Source organism: Triturus cristatus, chromosome 5_1 (genome assembly GCF_964204655.1).
Source record: "Triturus cristatus chromosome 5_1, aTriCri1.1, whole genome shotgun sequence".
In the NCBI taxonomy this organism is placed as follows: domain Eukaryota; kingdom Metazoa; phylum Chordata; class Amphibia; order Caudata; family Salamandridae; genus Triturus; species Triturus cristatus.
Window position 1 is genome coordinate 779006408 of NC_140587.1, and position 25270 is coordinate 779031677.

Consider the following 25270-nt stretch of genomic DNA (forward strand, 5'->3'; position numbering starts at 1 on the left):
ATTGGGGGCTACTGCCCCGTCTGCCCCCTGGCGGGGCAGAAAGACTGACATTTCTCTGAGGGGGTGGGGGCATTGCCATGCCCTTTTTGGTCATACCCCACCCCAACATCAATAAAAAACTATTCCTGGTTTCCAGTGGGCTTTCTACCCTCGGGGGGGCAGATTGGGGACTACTGCCCCCATCTGCCCCCCAGGGGGGGCAGAGAGACTGCCATGCCCAAATAAATATGGGGAGAGCAAAGGCCCTTGCCCAAGGGGCTGTTCCCCCCCTCCCACGTGGATCCCTGCTTGGGGATCGCTCTCCTGGGGTGTAACATGCCCCCTTTTTTGTGTAACATGCCCTTCATGATTTTTAGCTTATACTCCTCAACTTTCCGTAGTATATTCACAAAGTCTGCATCAGCTAGCTCATAATGATTCCTTCTCTTGTTTCTCAGCCACCAAGGAACAAACCTTCTGCTAAGTTTCCCTCCCCTTAGTAGTTCAGAAGGACTCACTTCAGTTATAGAATTGGGTGAGATGAGGTATGTCAACAACATGGATTGCAACGCTTTCCATTATTCAAGACCACTCTTGACAGGTAGCTGAATAGCTCCCTTTACCACTCTGTTGAACCTTTCAACTTGACCATTTGCTTCAGAAGGGAAATCAGCAATACGTTTATGTACATCATTACACCTCATTAAATAATCTTCCATGTACTTGCTTAGAAATTAGGGTCCATTATCTGTCACCAACTCCTGAGGATTGCCTCCTCTAAAAAATACCTCTTCCAGAAACTCCATAACACATTCTGATACCATTTTGTATCTCCGGCCATTTCGAAAAATAATCCGTCATGACTATTCTAAAAGCTTCTTGCCTTTGAAGAACACTGAATGGCCCAATAATGTCCAATCCAAGCTTCCGTCGAGGCGCAACAAGATGTGTCACAGGGTGAGGTTCAGGAACTAATGCTCTAGCAGTTTTGTCACTTGATGTACATTCATTACAACACAGACATGGTATTTAATACATCTATTCCTGGCCACCAGTATTTGTTTCTGACTCGTCTTCTGGTTCAAGAAATTCCTATGTGTCCTTCATGGGCAATATCTATGACAGTTTTCCCTAAGTTAAAAGGTGGTATAAACGTATCACCCTTTACAAGTATGTCATTTCCCACAGTTAACTCTTCTTGCACTCTAAAAAAACACCCATCAACTCTCCTGAGTATTTCCTTTCCTCTGGCCACCCATTTTTAATGAACATAATCACTTGACACAATTCCAAATCTTTCTCCATTTCAACTTTTCATCTGGTTTCCTGTACTGCCAGTGTTTCAAATCCAAAATGTTAATATTCTGTAATGTGAAAGCTATTTCACACTCCTCACCCTTATCATTTATAGGATTCTCCTCTGGCAAAGGTAGTCTGGACAAGCACTCCACATGCACAATTATTTTACCCGGAACGTACTGCAAGCGGTATTGAAAATTCTGCAATTTAGAAGCTAGTCTAGCTAATCTCGCAGTCACGGCCCAGCCCCCGCCGTGAGGCAGAATATGAACTAAAGGCTTATGGTCAGTTTTTATGGTGAATTTAGTACCCCACAAAATGGTTCTAAAGTGCTCTGTAACCCATACACAAGCTAATTGCTCCCTTTCAACCACCGAAAAAAAATTCTCAGCATCTTGCAGTGCCCTTGGAGCATACGCCATACTCCATTCCAGTCTGTTGTGTTTCTGCATCAAAACACCTCCCTAGCCACAATTGCTAGCATCAACCAGGACTACACACTCCTTGCCGATAACAAAAGGCTAAAGGCAAGGTACGCCATCGATGAATGATTTCAAAACAATAAAAGCGGCATCAATGCTGTCATTTCATACAAACTTTGCATTTTTTTTAACTAGAGTCTGAAAGGATCACTTTTGAAGCATAGTTAGGAATTCATTTTGCATAGAATTCAGCTATACCTAGAAATGCTACTAACTATTTCTTACAACTAGGTATAGGAGCATTTATTATGTTCTCCACATCTTTGCGCTTAGGTTTAATACCCTTCCCAATAAATAGATGACCTAAATACTCTACTCTAGTCTCCAAAATTAATTTTTTCTGAAGTGTAAAACCTTTAACAGGTAATGCTGACAAAACATTGCTTAAAATGCAATCATGTCCATCTGCAGTTTTGCCAAAAACTAGAATATCATCCTCAAAAGCCACAGCGCCGTCAATACCTTCCAAAGTTTCTTTCACCAACATCTGGAATACAGATGCTGCACTGGCTAACCCAAACGGCATTCTACAAATCCTAAATAAACCTTCTGGTCTGATGAATGCTGTAAGAATTTTGGAGTTATTCATTAAAGTAACTTGATGATATGCACTGGCCAAGTCTTTACTAGAAAAAACATTCACACCTGATAAGGTTGTGACCATTTCATGCAAGTTGTGAAGAGGATGAGCATCCACCCAGATGGCGCTATTAAGGCTGCACAAATCAATGCATAATCTCAATTCGCCCGTGGGGTTTTTACACATATGACAACCAGAGAAACCCATGGAAAAGATTCCACAGGTTCAAAAATTCCTTTTTTGCACATATCCTGCAACATGCCATTAGATTTCCTTCTATAGGTGAGTCAATCAATCAGGAAATTGTAAGCATGCTACTCACCCGTGGGGTCTTAAGGTGCTGGGGGGAGGTAGTCCGCGGTTCCGTTCAGTTGAAGAGCCAGGTCATGAGAGCCTTCTGGAAGGTGATCAGGGAGGGGGCGTCTGATGTCGATCGGGAGCTCGTTCCAGGTCTTGGCCGCAATGTAGGAGAAGGCTCTTCCCCCTGTTCTGGCTCTGCAGATGAGTGGGGTTCCGGCGAGGGCAAGGTTGGTGGATCGTAGGTTTCTTTTGGGTACGTGGAAGGTGATTCTCCCATTGAGGTATTGGGGTCTGGTGCTGTGGAGGCATTTGTAGGCGTGGGTGAGTATTATGAAAGTGACTCTCTTCTTGACGGGGAGCCAGTGGAGATTCCCTAGGTGTTGCCTGATGTGCTTGTGTCGGGGGAAGCAGAGTCTGGCGGCGGCGTTCTGTATCATCTGGAGCTTGCGGAGTAGGGACTTGTTGATGCCGGCGTAGTTTGCTGGTTATGAGTGGATGGGTGACTGTTTTCCTTGACTTGGGGGGTATCCATTTGAATGTCTTACGGAGGATACGGAGGGTGTTGAAGCAGCTGGAAGCAACGGCGTTGACCTGTCGGTTCATTGAGAGGGAGGAGTCGAGCACGATACCGAGGTGCCTGGCGTGGTCCGTGGGGGTTGGAGGGTTGCCGAGGACGGTGGGCCACCAGGTGTTGTTCCATGCCGATGGGGTGATTCAGAGATGAGGACTTCTGTCTTCTCCGAGTTGAGCTTCAGGCAGCTGTTGCTCATTCAGAATGCGGTGGAAGTTGAGTCTGGTGTTGGTCGGGTCCTTGGTGAGGGAGAGTATGAGCTGGGTGTCGTTGGCGTCTGATACTATGCTAAGGCCGTGTTGTCTGATGATGGCAGCGAGGGGGGCCAAGTAGATGTTGAAGAGGGTTGGGCTGAGCTATGACCCCTGGGGTACTCTGCAGTTGATTTCAGTGGATTCGGAGAGGAAGGGTGGCAGTCTGATCCTTTGGCTTCTTCCGGTGAGAAACTAGCAGATCCAGTCGAGGGCGGTTCCTTGTATGCCGGCGTTGAGTAGTCTGGCGGCTAGTGTACGGTGGGAGACGGTGTTGGATGCTGCTGACAGGTCAAGTAGGACCAGGGCTGCAGTGTGGCCTTGGTCGAGGAGGGTGTGGATGTTGTGGTTTGCGGCAAGTAGGGTGGTCTCGGTGCTGTGGTTGCTGCGAAATCCGGATTGAGAAGGTAAAAGGATGGTGTTGTCTTCAATGAACCCTGTTAGTTATGCAGACGGTCTTCTCCGCAACTTTTGCCGCGACAGGGAGGAGCGAGATGGGCCAGTAGTTGTGGGATCTGCTGAGGGCTTCTTGAGTGGGGGTCTGACTTCGGCGTTTTTCCAGTCGTCAGGGAAGGTGCCGGTCTCAAAGATGGCGTTGATGATGCATCGTAATTCTGGCACAATGGTGGGTTTGTGGTAGATGTGTGGTGGGCAGGGGTCTGTATGAGCCCCCGAGTGGATGCCTTTCATGGTTGAGGCAGTCTCTTCCGTTGTGACCGGTGTCCAGGAGGAGATGGTGGGTTGGCTGACATTGCTGGCATGCGGGTTGGTTGTGGAGTCCTGTGTGTGGTCGTTGAAGTTGTCGTAGAGGTTTTTGATCTTCCGGTGGAGGAAGGATCAGAGCTTGTCGCAGAGGTCCTAGGAGGGGGTGATTTCCGTGGCTTCACTAGGGGGGTTGGTGAATTCCTGGATGACGCTCAAAAGTTCCTGGGAGTTGCTGGAGTTGGCGAGGATTTTGTTGTGGATGAAGGTTCCTTTGGTGGTTCTGATGCGTTGGTGGTATTCCGTCATGGCGTTCTTATAGGGGGTGTGGTTTTCTGGCATCTTGCTGTTTCTCCAGTTCTTCTTGAGGCGTCTTCAGAAGTGCCTGGCTTCCTGGAGGTCAGTGGTGAACCAAGTGGCTTTCCTGGGGCGCTGTCTGTCGGTGTTGCGTAGCGGGCGAGCTTGTCTGCGCAGTTGGAGCTTCATGTGTGAAGATCTCTGGCTGCAAGGTTGGCATCGGTTGCGGCGGTGGGGGTGTTGAGGTTGAGGGTGGAATTGAGTTGCTCCTCTGTGACTCTGCTCCAGTTTCTTTGCGGAGGGCGTGGAGCGGGTTTGGGTGGCACGGGTTTGTATACGAGGAAGAGTACGCAGTGGTGGTCCGTCCATGGGGGTTGCATGGTGTGGCTGAAATGGATGCTGTTTCCTCCTGAGAAGATGGGGTTGAGGGTGTGTCCTGCCTTGTGGGTAGGGGTGATGATGAGTTGTTTCAATCCGATGTTGGCGAGGTTATCCAGGAGGGTGGTGGAGTTGGGGTCTCTGGGGTTGTCCAGGTGGAAGTTCAGGTCTCCGATGAGTATGTAGTCCATGGAGGCGATGGCGTGGGATGCGATGAGGTCGGTGATGGTGTCGGCAAAGGGAGCCCGGGGGCCGGGGAGTCTGTAGGCGAGGGTGCCGCGGACTGTGGAGCAGGGGCTGGTCTGGATCTGGAAGTGCAGGTGTTCTGCAGCGGGGAAGGCGTCGCTCGAGGTGGAGAGGCGGAGGGAGTTTTTGTGGACGATAGCTAGTCCTCCTCCCATGTGGCTGGAGCGGTCCTTCCTCTGGATCTTGTATCCGTCTGGGATGGAGATGGTGATGTCAGGGGCGGAGGAGGCGGTGGTCCAGGTTTCTGTAAAGAAGGCGATGTCGGGTGAGAGGCTGTTCAGGAGGTTCCAGATCTCTACGGCGTGCCTGTGCATGAAGCGCCCATTGAGAAGGATGCTTCTTAGGGCGTTGGCGGGGTTGGCAGCGGGGGCGGTGGTGAAAGTCTGGTGGCAGTAGCCACAGGAGAACTGGCCATGGGACGAGTTTGGCGTGGACTGCTTGCAGTTGTTGTTTCTTCCGGGGTTGAGTGTGAGGAGGGCGGTTGAGTTGTAGAGGTGGCACGTTGCAGATCCAGGGTCCCTGGCGCTGTGCGCGGTCGGGTTACAGTGAGTGAAACGTTGCTGACAGAAATATCATGTTACTTAACAGTGTGCTATAAACATTGGTATTTATTACTGAAAACCTCAGGAAATTTGTTCTGTAGGCCAACTAAAAAGTAATCTGAATGGACACAGAATTTCGGTCCCCCAGCTGTACCACCAGCACTCCCAATAATATGCAAAGTAGGATCCACCCTGGGGTCTAATTTAATACTCAATTCCTCTTGATGTGGCCACACCAACAAGGATGGTCCATTTCTAGCTACATATACCTTGCCATAAGTATGTCAGCCCGAAAAACAAGGTTAGCCCCAAAAAAAGTCAACCAAATCAATGTTGTGACCTTTATATTCACCAGGCGCTATATCAGCTGGTATAAGAATTTTGTTGGGCCATTTCTCCTCCACGATAGTTAGTGATAATAGTGTACCATGCACAAGAGTCTACTAAAACATTAAAACTCCCTCCATCCATAAGTATGTTACATGCAGGAAACTTATTCTTGTTCTTGCCATCAGAAACACTAAGTACAGTATTAGAGTTCAGATCCAGATAATCATCAACATTTTCCCTATACAATAGTAACCTTCCTAACAAAAGCCCTGCATACTTTATTAAAATGCCCTTTATTATTGCATTTGGACCAGACCTTATCAAAAGCTAGACACCGCTTTGAGTTCGCCACATGTGACATACTACCACACTTATAGCATAAGGCTATAAGCATTTTTCCACCATAAAATCAAGAGCATCTACGACAACTTCGATGAAGACACCCAACACACTGAACCCTCACCAACCACATCCGACACCCTGAAGCCAGCGATCGACAACTGGACAGCCCTCACCACCGAAGACACACTGAAGACGATGAAGTCAATCCACTCCGGGGCCCCCACGGACCCCTGCCCCCACCACATTTTCAATAGAGCCGCCAACACAATCACACCCATGCTCTGCCACACCATCAACCGCTCCCTGGCAACCGCCTCGTTCCCAGACGAATGGAAACACGCTGAGATCAACCACCCTCCTGAAGAAACCCTCGGTGGACCCCACCGACCTAAAAAACTACAGACCCATCTCCCTGCTCCCGTTCCCAGCGAAAGTCATCGAGAAAGCCATCAACAGCCAACTCGCCACATTCATCGAAGAGCACAACATCCTCGACTCCTCCCAATCCGGCTTCAGAAAAAAACACAGTACGGAAACCGCCCTCCTCGCCGCAACAGACGACATCTGTACCTTACTGGACAAAGGAGAAACAGCAGCCCTCATCCTCCTCGACCTCTCAGCGGCGTTCAACACAGTCTCTCACCGCACCCTAATACGCAGACTCCACGACGCAGGGATCCAAGACAAGGCCCTTGACTGGATCCACTCCTTCCTCTCCGGCACAACGCAGCGGTCAGACTCCCCCCTTTCCTCTCGGACCCTACACCTACCACCTGTGAAGTCCCCCAGGGGTCCTTCCTCAGCCCTACGCTCTTCAACGTCTACATGGCTCCGCTCGCCCCCATCGTCAGAACCTACGGACTCAACATTGTGTCATACGCAGACGATACCCAACTCATCCTCTCCCTATCCAACAAACCCAACACCGCCAGACACAACTTTCGAGAAGGCATGGAAGCCGTCGCCAAATGGATGAAAAACAGCTGCCTACAACTAAACACCAACAAAACGGAAGTACTCATCATGGGCCCAAATCCCGACACCTGGAACGACACCTGGTAACCCCCCGCCCTTGGAAGCAAGCCCACCCCCACGGACCACGCACACAACCTGGGAATCATCCTGGACTCAGAGCTCAAAACGGACCGCCAGATCAACTCCGTCTCGTCCTCCTGCTTCCACACCCTCCGCCTCCTACGTAAGACCTTCAAATGGATCCCCCTTGAACACTGAAAGACCGTCACTCACGCCCTGGTCACCAGCAGGCTCGACTACGGCAACGCACTCTATGCCGGAATAAACAAAAACCTCATCCGCAAGCTACCGAACATCCAAAACGCCGCCGCAAGACTGGTCCTCAACCTGCCAAGACACTGCCACATCTCCCTAGCACCTGCGCACACTCCACTGGCTCCCCATCAAAGCTAGAGTCACCTTCAAGATGCTAACCCACGCTCACAAGGCCCTCCACGACACCGGACCAGCATACCTGAACAACCGACTCAAATTCCACTCACCCCAAAGGACCCTACGATCAGTCCAGCTCTCCTACGCCATGGTACCCCGCACCAGAAAGACCAGATCAGGAGGCCGCTCCTTCTCCTTCCGCGCGGCCAGAGCCTGGAACGACCTTCCGCTCCACCTCAGACAGACAACATCGCTCCCCATCCGCGCAAGAAACCTCAAAACCTGGCTCTTCGACAGAACCCCTCCTTGATGGACTGGAACCTGCAACTCCCCCACCCCCCAGTGCCTTGAGACCCTTACGGGTGAGTAGTCTCGCTTAACAAACACCTGATTTTAAGGCTATTTCTTTCTTCCAACAGTTTTTTGCAACATCAATTTTATGTCTTTCTTTGCCAACTGTTTGTTTTGGTTTTGTCCCCAGTATTTTTTAAATAACATGAACATCAGTACTCAAACTTCCTCATTCGCCTTTGCAATTTCAATAGCAGCATTAAGAGACATTTCACTAGTAGTCCACAATCTCTTCTGTATTTTCCTATTGTTGGTCCGCATCAAAATTTGATCTCTCGAAACTAGTTCATGAGTAATATGTTCAAATTCACATGTTACAGCTAAAAATCCAAGTGTTGACACGAATGCTTCATCCTCGTGTTGCTTTCCATTGAAACCTTTAAATCTCTCCATAACAGTATTGACCTTCCTGCCATAACGTGCGCAAAACTTTTCAGATGCACACTGATAGACATCAATTTCCCCAGGATTAATTAGAACAGGTAAATTCTTAAATTATTCGGAGGCTATATACATCAAGTGAGCAAAAAATTAAAGAAATACTCTTTTCTCCCTTCTTTTTTCTACAACCTACTTTACTTTTTATATCCTAAGATTTGCTTAGTTTTTTTATTTGCTTGAGTATGTTTATATCTCTGTAATATGTCCTTATATCAATATTATTTTATACGCCATAGAAACAAATACATTAAACTGTTTGTCCTATGTTTCTTTAAATGTAATCATTTCAACACACATTAACCTATGCACATTGTGCCTGTTACAAAATTAAACATGTTTGATATTTACATATTACTGCCAAACATCGTACTTTGCTGTTTATGCTTATCACCTATTTGGCAGATTCGTTACATTACAAACAAGCCCAATTCTTTTACATCCTCTTTTACATTCTTATTGTTATAATGGCCCTTTTTAGCTTTTATTGCCATTTCCTATCTACACAAGTGAATTCCTAAATAACTCCCATTGAACTGTAAATAAAACGGTGGGATACAGCTCACTGGACCACATCACTAAAGGAGAAGATAAAGAAGGGTAATCGTGGTCCCATAATAAGGTTTAAAATGTTATGCAATATTTCAGATACAGAGATGTCTACTTTCTACGTTTCTGTTTTATAAGAAACTATGTAAATCCTCTTCCATGTTTATTCCATTGGGATATTTGGAATCTAAGTTGAGGATGTACATATTCCAAACCGCGGAGGGCTTTAACTCTATCCCCCCCTCTGATAAAGTTTGGTATGGTGTCAATCACAAAGTAGGAAATATATATATATTCCCTTGGCAATCACAGTAGCACGCTCATCCATTTGAGTCCTGCTCTCCATATTTTTACTTTTTAATGTCGCACCGGCGATAGAGAGCGAGACCACACATTTAAAAAACGCGCTCCTTGGTTGCCTATAACACGAGCTCCCCAATACTGTTGCCCGAGTGCTTTATGTAACAGTTTGTTAGGCTGCAGTTAGAGTAGTAAATGTGAACACCGTTTCCCCTCCCCAAAAAATGAATACATTTTCCAAAATATTAGCAGGATTAAAGTTAGAATAGTGTATCTAAATTATTTTAATGGTTTTGAATTGGTGTTAGGTTACTACATGTTTCTTCATTTCAGATTTGAAAGATATTTGAGCATATTTAATTTAAAAGAATATACTTTCAAAATGGGTTTGTTTCTGTTGATAATTATTTTTCTATTGTGTTTGATTTTTACAATATTGTGTTATGGGTTTTAAATTATAAATAATTATGCATGTGTATCTTCTGTTTTATTACATAATGTAGATTAATAGTGTTTTACAGAATAATTTTTATTTGTATAATAAATGCATTGTAAAATAATTAATTGATAAAATTATTTCAAAGTAATAGGCATTTTAAAGATGTTTTAGTTAATAAAATAATGTTTATATTAATGGTTAAATATTAAATTTAAATTAATATTAAAATATTGTAACATTTATTTATTATATTATTAATACAGGAAATATATATACTTAGCAATATAATGTCGCTATTTTGGACCATGAAACTTTGGTACTAGATATTTTTGCACTTTACTTTATATGCATGTAAAGTCGATATCTTGGCTTTCGACATTTTTATAACAATATTATATTTTTGTGGTTGATACTTCCGCCATATAACTTCATTTTGCGCCATAAAAAGCGACGACCCAAAACTGCACATGTTGCATTACTTTTGCAGCAGGCCTGTCACAATGTGGCTTGGCTTGTAGTCTGTCAATGCTGGAGACTCTACCAAGTCACAGACTATTACTTGGCATGGCCTTCTGCAGCACCGCAGGTTGGGAAATGAAAATGTCGGGTGCTAGAATGAGTAGATTTTAATTTGAAAGCTCTGCTCTCTTTGGCACCAGAAAGCCTGTTTTCCAGGGGAGAAAAGGCAGTAGGCGGTGAGGTTTTGGGGTGGTGATTCAAGGAGAAGCAGGGAGGGGGCATGAAGTGTCTTTGGAGGGCACATGAGTAGCGAGAGGAGAGGGCACAGGGGGCATGGGGAGTAAGCGGGTCGCAAGAGGCTAAGGGCGGAAGGGGCTTGAATATATGGATGGCGGGAGGTGTTAGAGGTGGCGCAGTGGAGAATGTGTCCACAGGAGGCCGACTGCTTTGGGGGAGGGAGGTACAATAGAACAGATGCAAAGAGACTGGACCTTGCATATACCAGCAGAAATTGCTCTATGACAGTCACTTTCTCTCTTCTCAAAAACTGTGCTGGGCTGCAGGCTCTTTGCAGAAGAGGGGGGCCCTGTGCATTTGCAAGTGGTGTTATCAAATAGCTGATGGTAAGTAAACCCCGCTGCTCCTCACCTTTCTTTTATTGGCCCAGTGGAAGCATAAAGCCAAATACAGGAGGGTCAGTTTGAATTTAAAAAAAAAATACAAAATGAAATAGTTTCAGGGAGTTTTGTAACAAAGGTGAGATCATTACAAAGTTGCTGATTTTGTTAGTCTATTTTTTTACAAAGCATAAAATCAGAAAATACTGAGAGGTAAACATCAATTGTTCTGACTGAATCCTTTTAGGATAATCAGACTTAATGGTGGTGTCTTTGCCAATCAATGTTTATGTAAGGTCAAAGTGCCCAAAAGATAAAGTAGGGGCACTTTCTTTACAGCAAACTGAAATGTTACTCGAGAGTTTTACCATTTGTTTTAAGGGCTATTGCTCTGTACACAACATTTAAAGATCAAATGTTACCAGGTTCAGGACACTTAGAAAGTGAGATCCCTGCTCCTAGAGATCAGTGCCAGGTGGTGTGAATTTTGCAAACTAAGGTAAAAAAAGAGATTGACGGGAACGTCTTACTGACAGTGCCTAGATTCATATTGAAACACAAAACGTCAACGATGTAGTAAGTAGTGCCTATGCTAAGTCATCAAGAACTCTCAGAAAATAGACTCACAGAGTGTACTTAAAAAAAACAATATAAGGAGCACACATGAAACTTTAAAGTGATTAGATATGCCTTACCTATTAACCGATGCCTTTAGACAAGTGGTCAAATAATAATTGAAGAGAAGCCAGTTCAGTGGTGTTTCATTTGATTCTGTAGACTGTAAAACATCCCACGCAGCTGAAAAAACAACTGCTGCCTTGATAGGGGTTTCTCGACCAGCTTTACTAAGGTAGTGTAAAAGCTGCATCCTGGTACAAATAGAATAGTAACAAAACAGTAGTAGGTTATTGCCTAGGAATCCAAAAGCTACCAGCAGATAAGGGTAAACAACGTTTACAATGCTGTTGTTACCACGCAGGTAGGTAACAACGCTGTCGTTACAACGACCGCTTTGTTACCACGCGTGGCTTTACAAAGCAAGTCGTTTCTACGACTTTCACTAGGTGGTGTGCAACACCAGGGAATGTGTTGGATTTTAAATCCAACACATTACCTGCTGTTGCGCTAACTGGAGTAGGAATAGTAATTTATACTATTCCTAAGTCTAGCGCGCCATCTAGCGCAAGTCGTATAAACAACTTGCGATGTAAAGCCATGTGTGGTAACAACGCGGTCGTTGTAATAGATGGTGTAGTAACGTCATACATTCGCAGATAAGATAAAGATGTAGGCTGTTTCTAAAACTTTGCTAGAAAACCTCTGGAAGCGGTCACATGCAAATTGTTACATTAAATGGTTCTGTACAGTAGTGGCTGGTCTGCGAGCGGAGTGGAGGGGTGGGGTTTGACGATGGACGACGGAGAGGTTGGGGGAACAGACAACGAATAAAACATTTAAAAAACAATACAGGAGAAAGAACTTACCTGCTGCCCAACAGTCCTCTTCTCCATGTTCCTCCCTGCAGCTCGCTGGCTCCCCGTGTCCCCTGCGGCCAATCCTGATGCTGCTCTCATGCTTGAAAGCAGCGTCAGGATTGGCCTGCACACTGTGAATTTACTTTCCCAGGGAGACTGGGAGCCTGTGCTTTGCTGTCTCTAACCCGGCAACACAGCTGGGTTTGAGAATGCTTCACTGCGCATGTGGGTTTGGCCGGCCTGAGACGGCTAGCCAAACCCTCATGCGCACAGAGTGATATAGCCCATGAGAGCACCAGGGAGAGCTTTTAGGGAGAGCTTTGCCTCTATACTCAACTACGCTAGGCTCGTTGCCAGTTGGTGACAAGAGAAATGTACTAGGTGTGTGACTCCAGTGTTTAATTTGTAAAAAACATAAGTGCCAAGGCCCGCTTCAGGGGTCCACTTTTGCTTGCACCGTGCATTGCTGGTGTGAGCACTGCCAGTTACAGTAAAAACACAACTACTAACCATCACACCCTACAAGTGTGACAATTCTGACTATTCTAGGCCCCCAAAGCTATATGAATGGCTTTGGAACAAATATTAGTTATTTTAATGCATGTTGAAGAACAAGTTACTTACCTTTGGTAACGATATATCTGTAAGAGACATAAATTGGTTATGGATTCCTTACCTTAGAATTACCCCCAGGCGTCATCCTGGATTCGGAGAATTTTTTCTCAGCAGTACCCCTGCGCATCGATAGGTAGTGTCGGTCGACTCTGCGGTGGTCGATGGCGTTGTGGTTGCCGTTGTGACGTTGCAGTATCTATTTAGATGCCGCCCCTGCTCGCTGACGTCAGTTCTTTTACAGGACATTCCACACCAGAAGTGCAGAGCCATGCAAGACACTGACCACTGGTGCACAAAACTAGGGCCCTGAAAGGGAGTCCCCTACGCTAAAAGTCAGTTCTCAGAACGGGTAGGATGGGTGGGGCGGTAAGGAATCCATAACTAATATATGTCTCCTACAGATATATCGTTACTGAAGGTAAGTAACTTGTTCATCTGAAAGAGACTATTAGTTATTGTTTCCTTATCTTAGAATAGATACCCCAGCACTACCAACCCCGGAGGTAGGTCTGCAAACCAAGTTCACACCAGGAAGTCCTGAAGAACAGAATGGCCAAAGAAGCCGTCTCTCAGTAGTGCTTAGTAAACGTGTGCAAGGAAGCCCACGTGGCTGCCTGGCAGATTTCAAGAAGGGGGACTCCACGTCCCAAAGCAGTTGTGGCTGCCGTCGCCCTGGTGGAATGGGAGCGCAACACTACTGGATGTTCCTTTTACGCCAAGGAATAGCAAGTCTTGATGCAAAGAACAACCCGTCGAGAGATGGTTAGCTTTTGCATGGCCCGACCTTTCTTGGCGCCCACATAGCCAACTAAGAGCTGATCATCCACCCGGAATTATCTTGTACGATCCAAATAAAATGAAAGCGCATGTTTTGGTTCCAGACGGTGGAGCCTCTCTTCCTCTTTAGAAGGATGCAGAGAAGGATAGAAGGTTGGCAAAGTGATGGTCTGTCCTATGTGGAAAGAGGTAACAACTTTGGGAAGAAAAGATGATCAAGTTTGAAGGGCAACCTTGTCCGGATTAACAGCACCAAAAAGAAGCTTTGAAGACAGAGCCTGGATCTCAATCACCCTTCGAGCAGAGGTGATGGCAACCAGAAAAGCAGTCTTGAAGGTCAAGAGTCTGAGAGGAAAATTATATAGTGGATCAAAGGGAGCGCACATAATGTAAGTCAGAACAAGTTTCAAGTCCCACTGGGGCATTACGAAAGGAATAGTAGGAAAAAGGTGAGTAATGCCCTTAAGGAAACGATTTACAACATGGGGCTTGAAAAGAGAAGGTTGATCAGGAAAGCGAAGGAAGGCCGAAATGGCCGAAAGGTGGCCTTTAAGAGTGCCCAGAGCAGAGCCCTGCTGGGCCAAAGAAAGAATGAAGAGGAGAACCTCCAAAAGAGGGGCAGAAAGGGGATCCACAGCCTTTTCTGTGCACCATGCCACAAATTTGTTCCATCTACAGGAGTATACCGTTCGGGTGGATGGAGGCCTGGCTGCCAAGATAACATTACAGACTTTGGGAGGAAGGTCAAAAGCTGTCAACTGTTGCCGCTCAATCTCCATGCAAGGAGGTGGAGGTTGGAAAGGTTTGGGTAGAGGCCCGTCTCCTGCTGCTGCGACCGAAGATCCTCCCGAAGGCGCAGTCTGATCGGAGGATCGATGGTCATGTTCAAGAGCTCGGGATACCATACTCTTCGTGCCCAATCCGGCGCCACAAGAATGACTTGGGCCTGGTCGCACTTGATCTTCTTCAGCACTCGGGGCAAAAAGTGGTATAGGCGGAAAGGCGTATAGAAGACCGCAGCGCCACTCGCGACGAAAAGCGTTGCCTAGCGTTCCACCTTGGAAATTCCAACGCACAGAACTGCTGACATTGCGCGTTCTCTTCAGTGGGGAATAGATCTAACCAAGGTTCTCCCCACTGCTGAAAGAGACCTTGCACCAACTCCAAGTCAAGACGCCATTCGTGATCCATCAAGCACCGGTGGCTGAGTTCGTCCGCCCTGGCGTTCAAGGAACCTGCAGGTATTGAACCACCAGGGACATGCCCTGATGTTCCAGCCACTTCTAGAGACGAAGGGCCTCCTGACAGAGGGTCCACTACCCCAATCCTCCCTGTTTGTTGCAGTACCACATGGCGGAAGTGTTGCCTGTGAACACCTGCACTACTCTTCCATTGACAGAAGGAAGAAATACCTTCAGTGCTAGACGAATCGCCCGGAGCTCCAGAAGTTTGATTTGGAGCCCGGACTCTGCCGGAGACCAGAGGCCTTTGCTCTCTGCCTCTCCCATGTGGCCACCCCATCTCAGGAGTAACGCGTCTGACACCACTGTGAACTCTGGTTGGGGAAGAGAGAGAGAGGTCTGCCGTGGACCCAATCTTTGTCCGTGAGCCACCACTGCAACTGATGTGCAGTCCCGCCGAGATCTGGTCGACATCGGAAAGATTCCCCTGATGCTGCGCCACTGGAACTTTAGATCCCACTGCAGAGCCTGCATATGTCACCTGGAATTATCCACCAGCAGGATGCAGGAGGCCCTGAGGCCTAGCAGCCTCAGGGTCATTCTCACTGAAATCCAGGATAGAGGCTGGAACATCGGTATCATAGCCCGAATATCCCAGACTCGCTGTCCCAGAGGATAGGCCCGAAATTGCGCTGTGTCCAGATCAGCTCCGATGAAAAAGAGCTTCTGAGACGGGGTCAGGTGCAACTTCGGCATGTTGACTGTGAACCCCAGCGAATGTAGGAGGTCTGCCGTAGTCTGGAGGTGGGTGACGACAGCCTGGAGCGAGCTCGCCTTCAACTACCAGTCGTCGAGATAGGGGAAGACTGGAACCCCTGATCTGCGCAGATGAGCTGCGACCACCGCCATCACTTTCGTGAACACCCGAGCACTTGTAAGTCCAAAGGGGAGTACGGTAAACTAAAAATGCGCGTGGCCTACAGTGAGCCGTAGGTAACGCCGGTGGGCCGGCAGAACGGGGATGTGAAAGTATGCGTCTTGCAAGTCCAACACTACCATCCAGTCTCCAGGGTCGAGGGCAGACAGGACCTGAGTCAATGTCAACATCTTGAACTTCTCCTTCCGGAGGAAGTGGTTGACGTCCCTGAGATCTAAGATAGGACGCAGGCCTTTGTTCTTCTCGGGCACCAGAAAGTAGTGGGAGTAGCAACCACGACCTACTTCTGGGACAGGGACACGCTCAATAGCTCCGTTGGCCAAGAGAGCCGTAACTTCCTGACGGAGAAGGGCCAAGTGATCCTCCGACATTGGATGGAGTGATGGTGGCATGGATGGAGGGGTAGTCTCGAAAGGTAGGGAGTATCCCCTTCAGACTATCTTCAAAACCCACCTGTCCAACATGATGTTGTGCCAGTGGGGGGGGGGGGGACAAGGGGGGCGGGGTTGGCGTATCCGCCCACCCATTGGCAACTGGTGGCCCTGAAAGGTCGGACGAGGAAGGTTTGGAGGCTGCTGCAGAGGGGGCACTGGCCCGCTCGCTTGGCCCCCAGACCCACGGTGCTGGGTCCCACGTCCCCAGCCGGCAGAGGCTGAGCAGCGCTGGCCTGTGGCCCTAGGCAGAACGTGGTGGGGCACCCCTTCTGTAGCCACGAAACGTGCGAAAGGCAGACTGCACAGGCCTCGAGGTGGTAGCGAGGCTCAAGTATCTGGCAGTAGCCATAGAGTCCTTGAAGCGCTTGAGCGCGATGTCTGCCTTGTCGCCAAACAGGCGATGGCCATCAAAGGACATTTCCAAAAAATTTGATTGGACATCCCCAGAAAAGCCAGTGGAACGTAGCCAGGAGTAGCGTCTGAGGGCTACTGACGTGGAAGTCATCCTGCCTAGCAAGTCTGTGGTGTCCAGCCCACAGCGGATGGCGAACTTTGCTGCGTCTTTACCCTCGACAAGTGCACAGGAGAGTACAGTCTGGGCATCCTCCGGGCACTGTGGTAGCACTTGTGCGACCGTGTCCCACATGGAGTGAGAATAACGGCCCAAGAGACATGCAGTGTTCACCGACCGCAGACCGAATCTGGCGGAAGAAAACATCTTCTTCCCAAGATGGTCCAGCTTCTTGGATTCCCCATCTGGTGGAGCATTAGGAAACACAGGGCCGAAGACACCAACATCGAAGGCCTAGAACCTCCAGCCGAGTGCACGGAGCATGGAGGTGCGCCGGAGGAGTAGTACTGCCCAAAAATGGAGTGGAGGGCTTAGTAAAAGCTACGAAGTTGGTCAGGGGTCGCTCCGGCTCCCAGGAAGGGAGGGAAGCTCGGAGCCGACCCAACAGGCTCCGCGGGCAGAGCAAAAGGACTACGCCTCTCCGCTTCCTGCGTTGTATCAGCCGACGGACGGGGAGAAGGCGAAGAGCGATGGTGTTTCTTCACCTTCTTCTTGTTCTTCGACTTACCTGAAGACAAAGACTTCGATGACGAATGGTGGTGGTGGCTCTGCGACCGGTTCCGTGACCTCCCTCTCGCCGGGGACCTCGAGCAGCGTGGAGCCAACTGCTGGGCCTCCAAAAGCTTTCGAGACCGCTACCGCACAGACTTTGGGTTCAAGGCCCGACAGTCGGAGCATGACCTCGGGTCATGGTCGAGCTCCAGACACCAAAGGCACACGAGGTGCGGGGCCATAACCGACATCAGTCGGAAAAAGATGTTAACAAAAGTCGAAAAATAGTTTGTCAAAAAGTGAGGGTGCCGCTCTCTCCAGATCTGCGCTGGTTGGTGCGGAAAAAGAAAGAACTGTCGTCAGCACGCAGGGGCGGCGTCTAAGTAGATACCGGAACGTCACGAAGGCGACCACGACGCCAACAACGACCGTGGGTGTCGACCAATGCCACCTACCGACGCGCAGGGGTACTGCTGAAAAAATATTCTCTGGATCCAGTCTGACGCATGAGGGTAATTTTAAGGTAAGGAATCCATAACTTATAGTCCCTTTCAGATATAATAAACAACTGTTCTTGTGCTCATCTCTGAATTAGGCACACAGTGACAATATGTGGTAGACTTTCATAAGTGTTGATAATTAAGTGTCTGAGCACTGGAAACCACCAGCTCAAATTAAGCTCTATGTGCCCAAATACTGACGTGTCATCTGTGTATTTTTCCTCTCAGATTTTGGTCAGGTCAGTATGGGTTTAGCTGACATGGTAGGCTGTGGTATACGCTTGTCTTTTGCAAATACAAGAAACAAGGAGCGCAGGAGAGGGTGCGCAAGGCAGGGCAATTTGGCTAGCTTCGGTCTCCCAGGAGTTCTGCTGATGACAAAGTGCCGTAGAGTGGAACAGTGACGCAAAGCTCTACTGCTGCGCACACTGGCTGAGAGGAGACTCGGCCTGCACAGTGTAGTGCTATCACTGACTGCCAGTAGAGGAATGGGAATATAGAAGAGTGGGAATGGTAGGCAGGATATAAATGGAAAAGAGAATGTAAACCTGCCATCTTCTGCTTAGAAAGGAGTGTCACGACCATATACTTTCCTTTGCAGCCATAGCTAAGGAAAATACTTTGCAATGTGCATTGCAAAGTATATACCTACACGTCTCAAAATGTATGTTTTCATGTTCATTTCACATTCATCTACATAAACTTGCCACTGCAAAGCAGCAAGTGCTTGAGGCAATAAACAAGCCTAAATGTGAGAAAAATAAACGCATATTACATCTATAAATATCCAACCAGAGTTGCCATGCAGTACCCTTGATGAAAGAAAATGGAGCCCTAACCCGTAACCATGGCAGACGAGAAATGCTGAGTGAAAGAATCCTGACTCTGAAATGCATTTCAGTTGTAGATAAAAGATGGAGAGTGAAGTAGAGTGTGTGGTTGTGTTGTCTTAGTTTGTGTATTCTATTTATTTTCCCCTGGACTTCGGTTATTGCTGACTCAGGGCTCTGAAGCTTCTCTGTGGGGCTCAAAACTGTTGCATTTTACCTTCTCAATGCAAACTGCGGACATGCATGCACTCACTAGAGCTTTATAACTCATATCAATAAATAAAGTATATCTTGGTTTTGGAGAGGGAGACCTTGGCGAGGCATTTACTGGGACCAAGAGGTTTATTTTTAGACAGGCACCTTTTTGACATTCTTTCCTTGCTTCGGAGAAACAATGACTGTAGAGCCTGACTTCATTGCTTTCCTCCTGTCACACTGGATAACGTCTAACATTTCAGGTACAGCACTGCAATTGAATTTTACTACAGCCCACCAAGTGTCAAGATGCAGAAATGACCCCCAAATTCTATAACTCCAATATCAGGTTTACAGCAGGGCAGTCCATCTTCTCCTTGTAGTTTCAGAAAGCAAATCTGAGTTGCCATGTAGCGCTTCCATATTAATGCAGTGTTCCGGGGCATCAAGCAGGGGGGTACCCCTGACCAATTGGATGCAGGGTGCAACCAGGTATATGACCACTTCCCCCAAAGTGTGGCATATTCTTGACCTAGAAAGACCCATTCTTCCAAAATCCAACATAGAGAAAGTCTCTCCTTAGCGGTTAGATCAGGCTAAGCCAACCCACAGGCGTGGCTCAGATTCCCTAACACTCCGCTTCCACCTCCTTTCCTAATCTAATACAGGGGCTCCTGTGTAGCTAGGGTTGCAGGATGTGTGGGTGAGCCTGTGCTGTCCCAAAAGTGCCATTCTCCCTTTGAAGATCAGTTTGGCCACTCTACCCCCATTTCCTGTCGGTAGCTTCTGCAGATGCAGTCCTCCTCTCCCAGGAAATCCATTATCTTTCTAGCAGGCTAATTCACACCTCATTAAGACAGCTTGGCTCAGCCTGGCAGAGGCTAGCTAAGCGGGAGAGGGCAGCTGGAAGGCTAGATTTTGGCTTACAGAAAAGAAAGTTTAATAACCTTTTTTCTGTGATAGTTATTATAAATCTAAAATTTGCAAGTTGTTGGATTTATTATGATTATCATTTTAAGTCCTTGAATTTCGTTTTGTAACTTGGTACTGTCAATATTTATACTTAAATAAAATACTCCAAAGTTAGCCTATGGAGCTGATTATCTACAAAGGGAAAAAGCGAAATTGGCAATTTCCCCCCCCACCAGGGTATGTAAAACATCCTTTTTAATGTCACTGCTTATAGTTGCATGCCACCCTACCCCTGTGGCACCTCGGGGAGACCTTAGGGTTGATTTATATGCAAAAATAAGGTAGATTACTACTTTGGAAGTACCTTTGATACCAAAGTCGAATTTGCATATAATCTAATTTTAAAGGCAGTCTGCAAATTAGGACTGCCGTTGAAAATGACAGCAGGCAACACAGTAGTGCAGACTCCAGTGCATGAAATCTACTGGACCTCTAAACCTCCCTGCCCTATTATATACTAGAAACTTCTAGATAGTTTGAATTCCCCTTGCCTTAATATTAGGGCTCCCAATGGTCAGTTTTTACTGATTTTGTTTTCAGATAAATAAAGACAGAAACCTATTAATTTTCCTGTCTGTATCTATTTTTAAATACAGAAAAATAGAGACAATAGGCCTTCTTTGGATGCTTTTTTTCTACTGTCAACCATGAGTGCCAGGTCAGTAGTTGTACAGAGTAAGAGGCAGGGAGATTAAAAAAGACGAAAGATTTCCTACAATTATTTATGCTATTCTACAATGCAAGTGTAGATAACGCTATTGCACTGTATACTGCTTTATACCTTTTTGATATTCAAATGAGAGTATACATTTATCAGTTAAATAAATGTTGAATAAGCCCCACTGCAGCTTCATTTATTCACAAAACACAAAATAAAAAAGGATAAATCCAGAAAAAATTAGCAAAAATATGGGTAAATACAGATGGAAATGCCCCCAAAAAATAATACCATAAAACCGGGAGCCCTACTTATTATATATTAGGGACTTACATTGGAGCGCACTGGCCCTGGTTTTCTTAAGGTAAGCAATTTACTACCAGTATCAATTAAAAAATGGGGTAATCAGGATCAAAAGGATGACTTTCTCACAGTTTCCAAACATGTTAGTCAACACATTCAGGTATGTCACTTTGATATCAGTGTCACTATCGCGCTGCTTTGCTTGGAAGATTGTTCATAGTTTGTGTGCCTAGGACATTTTTATTACTTGGTTTACAGTACACATTTCCTCTGTTCATTGTTGTTACAGCCCCTCTGTTCCTATTGTATTCCAGTGTTCCTACTTCTGTCTGCATACTTCCACTGCTGTTCTTGTTTAAGTGCAGATTTGATTCCTTGTATACTATTTGTTTCCTTGTATACTATTTGCTTCCTTGTATTCTAGTTTTCCTAGCTCTGTCTCCATACCTCCAATCTTGTCCTTGTTAATGTGCAGACTCCTTGGCCTACATTTCAGTGTTCCCTAATGCGCGCACTTCCAGTCCTGTTAATTTTTTCATTAGAATCCATTTCTGCTTTTCCTGAGCACTGTTTTTTCTTTCAGTTCATATTACTTCATTCCTTTCTCCTCTCTAGTGTTTGTGTGAAATCCTAGTTATTATTACCAGACGGTGCAGGAGAGTCCTGAGACTTGCATAGCTGCCAAGGTTTCAGAATGCTATGTGTGACATTTTCATAATTTCAGTGAAATCATGAGTGACATTTCAACGACTAGGAGTGACACTCTCTTGTGAGCAAAATTAACGCCCGGTGTAACGGTTAACTGGAAGGCAGTTTTACCTATGCTTTCGGGTTCTATTCAGCACACTGCGCAGAGCCAGCATAGCTCGATCGTGCTTTAACATTTCAACGACTAGGAGGACTAGGCACTCTTGCACTCTAGGGTGCCCGAGCGCGGCCTCTCAGGCTCCATGCTGAGTGATGCAGCCATCCGACGCAGGTAAATTAAAATATGCGCTCCGCCGCGGACCGACGCTCAGGACACGGACAGCACACACAGAGACTGCCCGCCGGCGCACGGCACGCCTCCACTAGTTCCTGCTTCCTGAAACTGACCTCACTCAGGACCAGCCAGGATGTGAGATCACATCCCCCGCAGCGCCACAGCCAGTACGCTGCAAAGCAACCACTGGTAGGGCAGCAGGCCCCGCCCTGGTGTCTCGGTATTGGGCACAGGACATTGCCTCGGCCAGTGGGGGGGGATGACGTCAGGCCTGGCTGTGGTGAGACTCAGTGACAGCCGTGGCCGAGAATTTCAATGCAGCCAGCAGGGCTATTAAGATACATTGTAGCAGGCAGCAGTGCACAAGTCAAGACATTAACTGTTTACTGTCTGAGTCTGTGCTGGTGGCAGCGCCCGGGCGGCAAGTCTCCGAGGAGCAGCAGAGCCGACCTACAGGTGTCACAGGCGTGCGGGCGTACGCTAGCAGACTGATATAGCCAGTTTCAGCGCTGGAACAGCTGAGTGAGACTGTGGCATTAAAACGTGTGACAATGCAATTCAGTGCGATGATGCTGAACAGTACACTGAAATGCGTTAGAGTCATGCCTAATGCGTGATACTTGGCAGGTCTGGACTTGGAGCCTCTTGCACAGAGACTCCACCAGCGCTCTTCTTAAATAAAAGCATTGTCCAAGACTGTCAGATTAACTGCTGCTTCTTTACTGTTAGATGTCATAGACTGATCATTTTTCACAGAGCATACACACTATCATTTATAGTATTTTGTCTATTGTTCTCATGCTTTGTGGTCAGTCTACATTCTTTATTAAGCTTAATTAGCCATGAAATAACTAACACTAACATCCAAAAAAAGATAAACGTATAAAACTGAATAAAGCGTGACATTACACAGACAATCAATTAACTCAATTACACCTTAAATAAAAGCCTTCGCCTAATATCAATCACACTCTGTATAAAAGTTGCAATGGCTAAAATATTAACTGGGGATAAAAGGGCCTCTAAGAATAGCAAGACTGGGCGGCAATGTCTCAAATTTAGGGTAGGAGTATCTGTAACATATATCTTCTCCTTGGAATGACGTAACAATTAAAATAACAGAATAAAGTGCAATTTGCTTGGAAAAGAGGCATTATCACAAGGGCACAGTGTGTAATCTGTCTGACAGCACAAACCCAGGAGAAAATAAAACAAATCGACATGGAATATGTCGAAACCTTAAGAATCTAAGCTGAGAGTCGTAATCCATCAGTGATTTCACATGCCATTATCTACTCGCAATTTACTATTGAACCATACCTCTTGTATGCCATCTGCCCTCAAACATGATTCTATATGATCTTCTTTAGGTTACGTTTGGCCCATAACCTGATATCTTTTCATGCTTTGTACTTTCTTGCTACCATCTTTTGTTTATTGGACTATATATGTTTTATATATTTGTTTTGTACTTTACTGCTGCCTTCCATTTGTTTAATGGTGTCACAACTCGCAAAGTCGTTCGTGAACACCGCCCGAGTCTTTAGCTTGGCCGGCAGGTTCAGGGCTACAGCCCCCATGAGCCTCGGTGGCCTGGACGTCAACGTCGGAGGAGACCGGAAAGGTTATCCAGGCTTCCTTCTCCTTCGGCATTGCCGATTATTCTGGAGCCAGAGTCTCAGCGCAGACAGGGTTGCACCAAATTGTGTTCCGACAGCTACAGTTTGTTTTTTGGATGCCATTCTAAAGTCTCTTGGATCGGAGAATCCCCTTCATGAGATACTTTTGTGGGGGTACTAGCTCATATTGATTACTTTGGGGATATTGAACTCTTGATGCACATTGCGGGCTTCGTTGTCCTTTTTGCTGAAACTTGTCCTAAAGGTGAATTCAAGTACAACTGAGTTCCTCCCTGTTGGAAGGACACACATTTGTTGTCTATTGTAGGTTGCAGGGACTTCGTTGTGCGTTTAACCGTAACCATTTTCCTTTCCTCGTTGGCAGAGCATGTTCATATGCTCATGAGAGGAGAGGGAACAATACCTTGACCATTAAGTACTTTTTGTAGGAATACCTATTTGTTCCTATTTTCTTGCCATTGGATACATGGTACCGTGCAAAGAGGTATGTGTTATGGTGATAATAACACAGTGTAACTTCCATGTGTGGTGTTAACATGATCTATTGCTTTTATTTGCCTTACTAACAGGGCACTGTTGTTGAGATGACCCTGATTCCCTCATACAGTCCCTGTGAAGCGTGGTCAGGCATTCTATTGGGTAGGCAGATATAGTATGAGATTCAGGCAAAGTGTTTCTATCAGTGGTTAGTGATTATCAGGTATGCTTACATTGGTAAAGCCAGGATAACGTACACATGTGTTTATGTCATTCTTTTGTTTCAGCATATACTTACTCAGTGGCTTCTATTCCATGGATCATATCCTCATGCAGCAGTGAGAGAGAGAAAGAGAGAGAGAGTGTGTGTTGATGATGTGCTCGCTGTAACGTTATTTTGCTTTACAGGTAAAAGATACATGTATTTATTCTGAATAATAGTGCAGTAACAGTAAGGGAGAGAGAGAGATAGGTGTAATACCTATCAGAGTAATGTATTGATGAGTGTGTCTTTGTCTTCTTCTCTTGTTTAGGTCTCCCTCCCCGCTGTCCTCATCCTTCCCATCCCTCGCTTGATCGCTTCACTGATCTGTGCTATTACAGCATACAGACTTGATGCTATCAAGAGGTGGACATATTTGAGCATCGATCCGACTCAGAGGAGTGTTGATCTGACAATTGGACTATGTATGTTTTATCTAATTTGATCTTGAAAAGGCATTACCCAGTTTCAGTGAAAATAGGAGGTAGCAAACCTCTAGGCCGGCCTGTATATTTTAGTAGTTGATCTATTTAGATTCCGCATTGCCGAAACAAAATGCCAAATGTCACTTCAGATTATGTCACTGTCTTAGTAAAAACATTATCAGTTCTTTGTAGTTTTTAAATCAAAAAGATTATTTATTCTTAATTATAGTGAGTAGAAATTTTTTTTTCATTTTTTTCAATTCACATATACTTTTAGTGCAAACATATTACATAATTGATGTAGTGAAAACAATATAATGATAACATCCTAGACATCAAAGACAGAAAATTGTATAACATCCTAGACAGGAAACATAAGAGAAACACTTGTCTAACCATTCATACTAGCACTCATTCAAAAAAAAATTTGTTAAATACTGAAAGAAAACCTTTGGAAAGGGAAAGCACAGGACCCTTAGATTGGTCAACTTAGATCAGATTGACAGACTAGAAGTTTACAATCTTCAATATCACTGTGATGGAGGCAAGATTGCGGTCAACGCGCGTTTCAGTGGGAGACCACCTTCTTCAGGACCGACTGCTATTAGTTAAAAATTGAAATATATACAAGGGAAGTCTGGATGTCTGCAAAAAAGACAAAAGAAATGGCATTGGCAAGTTGAAA

At 46.1% G+C, this 25270-nt stretch overlaps 1 protein-coding gene across 2 annotated transcripts in view; it reads right to left on the reverse strand.

Moving 5' to 3' along the window:
* LOC146831464 (phospholipase ABHD3-like) overlaps positions 1-25270 on the reverse strand; it is a 455115-nt gene that overhangs the window by 99970 nt on the left and 329875 nt on the right. Inside the window, exon 6 of one of the 2 annotated variants that reach the window (XM_085605779.1) lies at positions 11555-11728. The exons of the other annotated variant lie outside the window; for it this stretch is intronic. Within the exon in view, the coding sequence (XP_085461905.1) occupies positions 11555-11728 (174 nt within the window). The remainder of the gene's footprint in view (positions 1-11554; positions 11729-25270) is intronic. 2 annotated transcript variants of the gene reach the window in all.